This window comes from Suncus etruscus, chromosome 9 (assembly GCF_024139225.1).
Source record: "Suncus etruscus isolate mSunEtr1 chromosome 9, mSunEtr1.pri.cur, whole genome shotgun sequence".
Lineage (NCBI taxonomy): Eukaryota > Metazoa > Chordata > Mammalia > Eulipotyphla > Soricidae > Suncus > Suncus etruscus.
This window is the reverse complement of record NC_064856.1, coordinates 31187570-31197272: the sequence shown is the minus strand read 5'-3', so window position 1 is coordinate 31197272 and position 9703 is coordinate 31187570. Positions and strand designations below refer to the sequence as shown.

General features: G+C 48.5%; 1 protein-coding gene across 1 annotated transcript; it reads right to left on the bottom strand.

Moving 5' to 3' along the window:
* Positions 1 to 7905: 7905 nt before the first annotated feature.
* MOCS3 (molybdenum cofactor synthesis 3) lies at positions 7906 to 9452 on the bottom strand. The gene has a single exon (XM_049781337.1). The coding sequence runs from the start codon at positions 9450 to 9452 to the stop codon at positions 8061 to 8063; it is 1392 nt and encodes a 463-aa protein (XP_049637294.1). The 3' UTR covers positions 7906 to 8060.
* Positions 9453 to 9703: the final 251 nt, after the last annotated feature.

Genomic DNA, 9703 nt, shown 5'->3' with positions numbered 1-9703 from the left:
CACACACACACTTAAGAATCCTAACATTAGGAATGAGATTTATAGCTAAGAGAGTATATTCACACGTGTTAGGCCATGAATTCAATCCCCAGCACCAAAACGCCTCCAAGCATCTCTGGGAGTGGCCTCAACAACAACAAAAGACCTGATTCCCTGAAAATCACCCATTCCCTCCTCCTGGGCTTTGTTAAGTCCTACAAATTTTTCATGTCTCCCTTTAACTGTCTGCTCAGGCAGAGGCAGGTCCCAGGGTTCATGCACTCATGTTTGACCCCAGTTTGAAGGTTTGCAGCACCCCCAATGCCTGTGACTGGGACTGCCTTGAGGGGATGGGGTGCTGCAAACAACCAAAGCTTCAGACGTTTGAAGGTTCTGCTCCCAGCACCACCAGGAAATCCGCATCCTTTTCAGGAGGCTTCGAGAATTATGTGGACGATTTTGATACCATCTTCTGTGTTTCATGGTTGCTGCCCACGACCATGTGGGCTGTGGAAGCAAAGAGCATGTTTACCAGATTTGCTGCCACATCCCCAGTGTAAGTACAGGGAAACCGTGCCATTGTTTGTGAAAGGCCAAGGAGCAGTGAGCACTAAAATGGGGTCATGTGTACCCCAGCTGGGGAACAGAAGGAAAGAGAACGGCAACCACTTGGCAGCTGATCTATTTAACACTCCCTTCCCCAAGGCTGCAGAACATTCTTCCAAACCCCTCAGGCGTGCAACCATGTGGCCTGCACGGTGTGGTCTGCAGGCTCTCTGTGTGGCCTCCGTCTGCCACGTCAGCTGGCCAGAGCTTCAAGGTCCAGATGGAGGAAGACAAGACCTGGCAGCATCTTAGTGCTGAACTTCTGAGCTCAGCCCATTCACAGGCCTCTGCTTTGCATAATCCTGGCCTTTTGAGTTTGTTCTCCCATCCAGGAATCAGAATTCACCAGGTTGTAACACTTAATAGCTAGAAGGGGTAGATCAGAGGCTTTAATTGGGCATGTACAATCAGGACTAGAAAAAGTGTAAATCCATTTCTAATGAAGTTCCATTTTTAGAGGACAGAATGGAGAAGGGAAGTTTGGGGGGGGGGTTCCCTTTTTACTTTGCCTATTATTGTGGGGATAATCCCTCAAGCAATGGGGGAAGAGGTTGGCTGGCATGTGTTACTGGGGTTCATTCAGCCCTAGGGCCTTCTACAAAGCAAGGCGGAATATGTCTCACCACTTGAGCCACATCCTTGGTCCGGTTTGAACTTGATAAAGTAAAAATAAAATGTATTTTTAAAAATTGTGTTCAGAGGCTAGAGAAATAGCACAGCAAATAGGGCATTTGCCTTGCACGCAACCAACCCAAGCTGGAGTCTCACCATCCCTTATTGATATCCCATAGTACTGCCAGGAGTGATTCCTGAATGCAGAGCCAGGAGTAAACAGAGCAATACTAGGTATAGGCCAAAACCAAGAAAAAGAATTGTGCTAAAAGCAGTTTTTTCCTAATGCTCCAAACTGGAGATTGTCCAGTGGCCTTCCTTCCACAAGTGGCTGATCCAACAAGGTAGTTCAGAATGACTAGTGTTCAAGATCTAGATGCAATTGGGACAGATCAGCTTCCAGCACTGACTATGCACATGTCTGTGCCCTGGAGGATGACAAAAGATGGAAATCTACTCTCACATCCTTTCCAGGCAAATATAAATATGCACAGAATCTCTGAGCAAGCAGTAAGGCCTTCACTGAAAGGGAAGGAGACAGAGAACCCCACAGGAAGAGGAGGGGCAAACATCCAAGTAGATATGGGGGTGCTGATTTTGGCTTCTAGAGGCAGGCCAGTTGAGAAGAGGTGGGTGCAGGAGGGTCCTCTCCCTTTTCTTTTCTGGTTAACTCATTAGTGTTATGGTGCCAAGAGGTGCACAGGTTGGAGGGAGTAGTTTGAAGGGGGATATTGCTTCATGTGGATATGAACACCGTGAATAACAGTATAGCTTAATTTAGTTTATTTTGGGCCACACCCAGTGATGCTCAGGGGTTACTCCTGGCTCTGTACTCAGGAATTAGAGGGCTCGGAGGACACTATGGGATGCTGGAGATTGAAACTGAGTTGGTTGTGTGCAAGTAAAGTGCCTTATGGCTATATTATCATTCTGGCTCAGCTTCCAGCTTCTTTGTTTTGTTTCTTTGGCTTGGGGGCCACACCAGGCAGTGCTCAGGGTTTACTCCTGGCCCCGTGCTCAGGGGCCCTCTGTGAGCTCCTGGACCCTATGTGGTTCAATTTGCTAGAATTTGGACTGGGTGCATGCAAGTGTCCTACTCACTGCACAACCTCTCTGGGCCTGTTTTGATTTTGTTTTCTATTGTACATTTGGAAGTTTGTCCATACCGTGTAGTGCTCAGGGCCTAAGTTTCTCAGAGGATAAGATAACTTAAAACCCCACCTGGAAGTTTTACAGGAGATAGTTATCAAGCTCTTTCTGGCCTCGGCCTGCTATGTGCAAAACAGAATTGGCAGTTCCCTTTATTTCTGGCATTTACACTTTTTATTTATTTGGGGGGGGGGGTTGTCACACCCGGTAGCGCTCAGGGATTATTCCTGGCTCTACGCTCAGAAATTGCTCCTGGCAGGCTCGGGGGACCATATCAGATGCCGGGATTTGAACCACTGTCCTTCTGCAAGCAAGGCAAACACGTTACCTCCATGCTATTTCTCCGGCCCCACACTTTTTTATTTTATCCTCACATTTCAACAGCAGCCCCATGACAAAGAGAGCTCTCTTACTCATCTTTATTCCAGAAATTGGAAACCTAACTGGTCCCGTTAAGGCACTTACAGTTCTTTAAATAAAAAGGAAAAAAGTAATCAAGTTCAAATCCCATCTTAAAGTAAGAACATAGCCACAATTCTGAGAAACCATTTAATAATAAGACCTGAATATTGTCATATTCTGAACAACCCATTTCCCAAAAGACCTTTCACACATTAGGGGAATGTTAATATGAACTCTATATTTGAGGGCATCAGAACTCATTCCTGCATATTTAATGTGAGGCTATTTCTGCCTATACCTCTGCCCAAGACTGACTTAGGAGAGGCTGGAGTGATAGTACAGCTGGTAGGGTACTGGCTTTGCATGTAGCCAATCCAGATTTAGTTCCTGGAATTCCATATAGTTCTGAGCTCACCAGGAATGATCCCTGAGCACAGAACGAGTAAGCCCTGAGCACCACAAGCTTTTTCAGCTCCTAAAAAACATAGCTTCCTGCCCAGATAAAGATGGGGGACTGGGTCAGGTGACACTGGTAACGATATGCTGCTGGCTGCCTTCAACTTGTAAATGGAGTGGGAGAAGGGGAGGCATCCGGAAAGAAAATGCTTTGTCATGTGTGGGGTGGCGTTCTTAGAAGCACAGCATCAAGTCTCTCCAAAATTCTCAAAAGCACCTAATAGGCCTGAGGTTTGCAGGAAACTATTCAAATAGCCATGAAATAATTTCTGCCTGCCAGGTTATTTCCTGATTTGTATCTGAACCAGCCTTGTTCCACAAATTACCCTCTCCAGTGGAACACCGATTTCTATCACCTTTTGGAGTCTTCTAGAAACAAGTCCTGCATTTCCAAAGAAGAAATACTTTATAAACATTACTGAACAAGTCAGTGCTTCCAGGTTCAAAGTGACAACTAGCTACTTCTGAATATGACTGTTAATCAATGCCATCTTTTAATAATAAAAGGAAACTGGGGCTGGAGAGATAGCAGAGTAACACACACACAGAGTGCAGAGCCAAGAGTGACCCTTGAGCATTGCAGAGTGTGGTCCAAAAGTGCAGATAGACATACACACACACACACACACACACACACACACACACACACACACACACACACAGAGTGCAGAGCCAAGAGTGACCCTCGAGCATTGCAGAGTGTGGTCCAAAAGTGCAGATAGACATACACACACACACACACACACAGAGTGCAGAGCCAAGAGTGACCCTTGAGCATTGCAGTGTGGTCCAAAAGTGCAGATAGACATACACACACACACACACACACACACACACACAGAGTGCAGAGCCAAGTGTGACCCTTGAGCATTACAGAGTGTGGTCCAAAAGTGCAGATAGACATACATACACATACACACACACACACACACACACACACACACACACACACACACACCACCAGCACCAACAACAACAACCAGTGTCACTACATCCTGTCTAGGAATGACTTTTTTTTCCCAGTTAATAAAGGGATAAAGGATGCTATTAGGGAGAGAGGGAGGAAAGGAGGGAGGTAGGGAGCGAGGGAAGGAGGGAGGGAGAGGGAGGAAGGGAGAAAGGGAGAGGGAGAGGGAGAGAAGGGTGAAAGAGGGAGAGGGAGAGGGGAGAGAGAGAGAGAGAGAGAGAGAGAGAGAGATGAGAGAGAGAGAGAGAGAGAGAGAGAGAGAGAGAGAGAGAGAGAGAGAGAGAGAGATGCTAAAGTCCAGCTCCAGTTAACGGGTCAGAAGACAGAGACAGAGACAGAGATATGCTGGAGTCCAGCCCCCGGTTAACAGATCTGAAGTAGGGGCCCCATGAGGATTATGAAAACAAGACATACTAGAGAAAAACATGGGGTCAAGAGGTTCCCAGCCTCGTTGACTGAGAAGCCTGACTATTCTCCATGTAGGATTTATTGTTTAGAAATAATTAATCATAAGAAGCAGGATGGATAACAAATTTTCACTAATACTGACTAAATGGGTATGTGTGTGTTTTACAGGATGTGAAGAGAGAAAAGGCTAAGGTAAAATCTTGAAGATCGTCTTCCTCTGGAAAGGGTGACAGATAAAAGGCTGAATACAGGACTCCAGCCCATGTTCTGGTAATTTACATCAAATGTCCTCAGATCTCTAACTGCACCTCCCCTCCTACTAGCAGCTCTCTAGCTAAATTAATTTCTTGGATTGTCTTCATATCCAACAGAGATTGTATCAGACGTTGCAAGAAAGTGACTAAATTTGACCTACAAGGTTTGTCTGACTGGCAATGTTTTTGGAAAATCCCTAACCATAATAAGCTTTCCCACTTCCACCTGATTTCTTGAGTACAGCCCTGGATACATCATGTGTTCTTCAATTTATCAGATATTCACTTATCAGATGCCAGGTGTTTTTTTTTTTTTTTCATTTAAATTTGTGTTTATATTGGAAGATGAGAAGACTCCCTTTATCACATGAAAATTCTGCTTGACAACAATATGTAAACAATCATATACTGTACACAGCTGAAAAATGCTGAAATAGGGCCAGAGAAATAGTACAAGGGGTAAAACATGAGGCTGACCCAGATCAGTCCCCCACACTACTTATTTGTTCCCTGAGCACGACCAAGAATGATCTTTGAGCACAGAGCCAGGAGTAAGCCCTAAGAAATACTAGGTGGGCCCAGAGAGATAGCACAGCGGTGTTTGCCTTGCAAGCAGCCGATCCAGGACCAAAGGTGGTTGGTTCGAATCCCAGCATCCCAGGTTCCATATGGTCCCCCCGTGCCTGCCAGGAGCTATTTCTGAGCAGACAGCCAGGAGTAACCCCTGAGCAACACCGGATGTGGCCCAAAAACCAAAAAAAAAAAAAAAAAAAAAAAAAAAAAGAAGAAGAAATGCTAGGTATAGGCCCCAAACAAAAATGCTGAAATAAAATGGAAACAGGAAAAGTAAATTACAAGTCCATGAGAGCACTTATGGGTATTGGAATTGTCACATGGGAGCCCCTTCTGGATGTTGCAGCTGGGGCCAATACTGGACCAGACACCTGAGAATTGCTGGTGGGGTGACTTTATATTTTTTAAGTTTTGAGTTCTCATTGCTTGGCTCACAAAGAGTTCAAAGCAATTCACAATGTTACAGAAGATCAAAAAAATACACATTTTTGTGGCAGTGCTCAAGGTTTACTCCTGGTTCTGCACTTAGGATTCACTCTTGCTATGCTCAAGGAATCCTATGTGCAGGGGATCCAACAGGGGTAGGCTGCACACAAGGCAGCTATTGCTCCAACCCCCTAAAATACACATGATTTTAATGCAATAAAAAAACACTTCATATATTCAACAGAGATCTTAGCAAACTATAAATAAAGACTGTTTTGAGGGGGGCTTCCCAAGCAGAGCTCAGGGATATGGGGTACCAACTGGGTAGGTGATAAAATACTGTACCTTGAGCCCTATGGTACTTGGGTGTCTCCAAGAATCACACTTGACAGTGCCCCAGGGTCCAGGAATAGTCAATGATGCTCGGGACCAAACAGTAGGGGGTCACAGCACTTTAGTCCTTGTAATATTTTTACAGCTTAAACAATAAATAAATAACACTTAACTATCATAAAGCAACAAATACTGGCCAAACCTTTTTGTTTTGTTTTTGGGCCACATGCAGCTTGCTCTCCTAGCTCTGTACTCAGGAACCACTCTTGGCAGGTCAGAATGGGATGCCAGGGATTGAAGCTGAGTCAATTACATATAAGTTAAGTGCCCTACCTGCTGTGTTACTTCAAGCTAAGTTTGTGAAGGATATCAGAATGTTTATCCTTTTTAATTCATTTTATTTTATTTATTCATTTTAATTCAAGATGATATTGGGAACCACTTACCATAGAATGAAAATGAGAGAGATTTTAAGTTGAGAGCAAGGAGAGAAAGAGAGAGGAGAGAGGAGAGAGAGGGTGGGAGAGACACACACACACAGAGAGAGAGAGAGACAGACAGACAAGAGAGAGACAGAGACAGAGAGAGACAGAGAGAAAGAGAGACAGAGACAGGTTGATTCTGAGGTTGAAAGAACACCAAGCAAATCAAACCACTGCTGTGACATTCAGAAAATATTACATGGGGCCGGGCGGTGGCGCTAAAGGTAAGGTGCCTGCCTTGCCTGCGCTAGCCTTGGACAGACCGCGGTTCGATCCCCCGGTGTCCCATATGGTCCCCCAAGCCAGGAGCAACTTCTGAGCACATAGCCAGGAGTAACCCCTGAGCGTTACCGGTGTGGCCCAAAAACCAAAAAAAAAAAAAAAAAAAAATTACACGAGGAGTCTGCTGGAAACTGAACGCAACCATAAGGGGGAAAATAGCAATAAATAAATAAATAAATTTAAAGGGGGGGGGAAAGTAGCAACATATAATAGAAAGGTTCAAACTTTGGTTTTCTTTATTCAATTAGCAGAAGATATTTTTTTATTAATTGATTGGTTTTAGGGCCACATTCGGCAATGCTCAGGGGTTACTCCTGGCTCTGTGCTGAGAAATTGTTCCTGGCAAGCTGAGGGAACCATATGGGATGCCAGGAATTGCACCAGGTCTGCCCCTAGTTGGCCGCATGCAAGGCAATTGCCCTACCACTGTGCTATCTCTCCGCCCCTAGGAGAAGATACTCTTTCACTCAAATTAAAACCTGAGAAAACTGATTCATCTTGGTAACCAATAAGCTGACCACAAATATACCTGCTACCAACTCAGTAAGATGGCATTTACTGCACCTGTACAGGAATAGAAAAGGGGCAAAGCAGCGTGTTTCTAATTAAAGGTGGGAGAAATGTAGAACAGGTCAATGATTTCCCATTCAAAGACCAAAAGCTTGTCACATTACATTTCACTGTTCCAGGTTCCTTCCCAGACCCAAACCGTTCTCAGTGGGGACTAGAGCGATAGTGAGGAGGTAGGGGATTTGCCTTGCACATGGTTAACCCAGGTTTGATCTACACAGCATCCCGTATGATCTCCAGAGCACCACCAGGAATGATCCCTGAATGCAGAGCCAGGAGTAACTCATGTACTGTTGTGTATGGCCCCCTGCCGTAAAAAACCAAACCAGTCTCAGAATCAGCTCCATAACATGTGGCTAATGTTAAGTTACAACATACATACCACTGTTGTAAAAAAAAAAAAAAAAAAAAAAAAAGGAATCCCAGTATTCAGAAATCATTGACCCCTTAGGCATTTCTGTGCACTGCCATTAAAACAAAACAAACAAAACAACAACAAAACACTGAGCAGTCTTTAAGGTAACAAGTTCTCAGGTTGGCCTCCAGCCTCCGAGGCTTCAGTCAGTACTCAGGAAACGACGCATCGACTTTGGCTGCCCAGGCCATGAGGCCTCCCACGATGTCCTGAACCAGAAGCACATCGAACTCACGGGTCACACTCCAGGACTGCAGGATCTTCACAGCTTTCTGGGAGTCATTGCCCAGTTTGCAGATCACATAAACGGGGAGGTCGGCCCCATCCTGCACACCCTGCCTAGCTTCCCGGATAGCCTCACCCAGGAGCCGAAGGCTGGCTGCGTCCCTCTGTTCCAAACATTTCAGGGGGATGTGCAGGGAATGCGGCAGCCGGCAGATGTCCACCTCCACCTTCGGCCTGACGTCCAACAGCAGGTGGGGCACCTCGGAATCCAGAAGACGCTTGTAGTCGGTGACTGAGACCCGCTCCTCGGGTCGCAGCAAGTGCAGGGAGCGGCACTTGTCGGTGGCCGCCGACCCGCAGAAGGCCTCGTAGTCCTGCAAGGCCGTCACCGTGGGCCGCTCCCCGCAGGCGGCGCAGTCGGCTCTGCGGCCGCGAAGCCGGATGGCGCGGAACTGCCCGGCGAGCGCGTCGAAGAGCAGCATGCGGCCGCTGTAGGACGGGCCGAGGCCGGCGGCGATCTTCAGCACCTCGAGCGCCTGCAGGCAGCCCAGGATGCCCGTGACGGCGCCGAGCACCCCGCCGTCCGCGCAGCTGGTCACCGTGTCGGCGGGCGGCGGCTCGGGGAACACGCAGCGGTAGCAAGGGCCGCCGTCGTGGTGGTAGACCGTGAGCTGGCCCTCGAAACGCAGCGCGCTGGCCGACACCAGGGGCCGGCCGGCCAGCACGCAGGCGTCGCTCACCAGGTAGCGGGTGGGCACGTTGTCCGAGCAATCGGCCACCACGTCGTAGCGGCCCACCAGGTCCCGCGCGGTGGCCGGCGTCAGGGCCTCGGCGTAGGGCACGCACTGCACGGCCGAGTTGAGGCGGCGCAGCGCGGCGGCGGCCGAGAAGGCCTTGTTGGCCCGGCCGGCCAGGGCCTCGCCGTGCAGCACCTGGCGCGCCAGGTTGCTCAGCTCCACCACGTCGTAGTCCACCAGGCCCAGGCGGCCCACGCCGGCGGCGGCCAAGTACTGCGCCAGCGGGCAGCCCAGGCCGCCGCAGCCCACCACCAGCACGGACGCCGCGGCCAGGCGGAGCTGGCCCGCCACGCCGAGCTCGGGCAGCACCAGCTGCCGGCTGTAGCGCAGGATCTCTGCACGGGACAGGGCGGCCTTCGGGGGCAGCGGCGGCACGGGCACCGGCCGCTCCGGCTCCTGCTCCGGCTCCTGCTCCGCCGAGAGAGCCTCCGCCAACCTCTGCCGCAGCGAGCTCAGCTCCTTCTCACGCTGGGCAACTTGCGCCTGTAAAGCCAGCACTTCGGCCCGAGCGGCCATCTTGGCGCCCCCTTACCGGAAGTTGCTGCAAAGGGCACTTCCGTTTCCGGTGGTCCGTATCCTAGCAACTGGAACGAACCATAATAAATCGCCTCGCGATAAATTTGCTCAACTACACATATCACTTCTGAAACCATCTCCGGATTATATATGAAAGAGTTAAGTGATTTTAAATATTTACAGGGATAAATATTGCCTCGGGGCCGAGATAAAGGAGCATCCCACACAGTCCCTCCCCGCCGGTCTCCATT

What these genes read in the sequence shown, in the direction of transcription:
- MOCS3 (XM_049781337.1), bottom strand. Translation starts at nt 9,452, where the DNA reads ATGGCCGCTCGGGCCGAAGTGCTGGCTTTACAGGCGCAAGTTGCCCAG.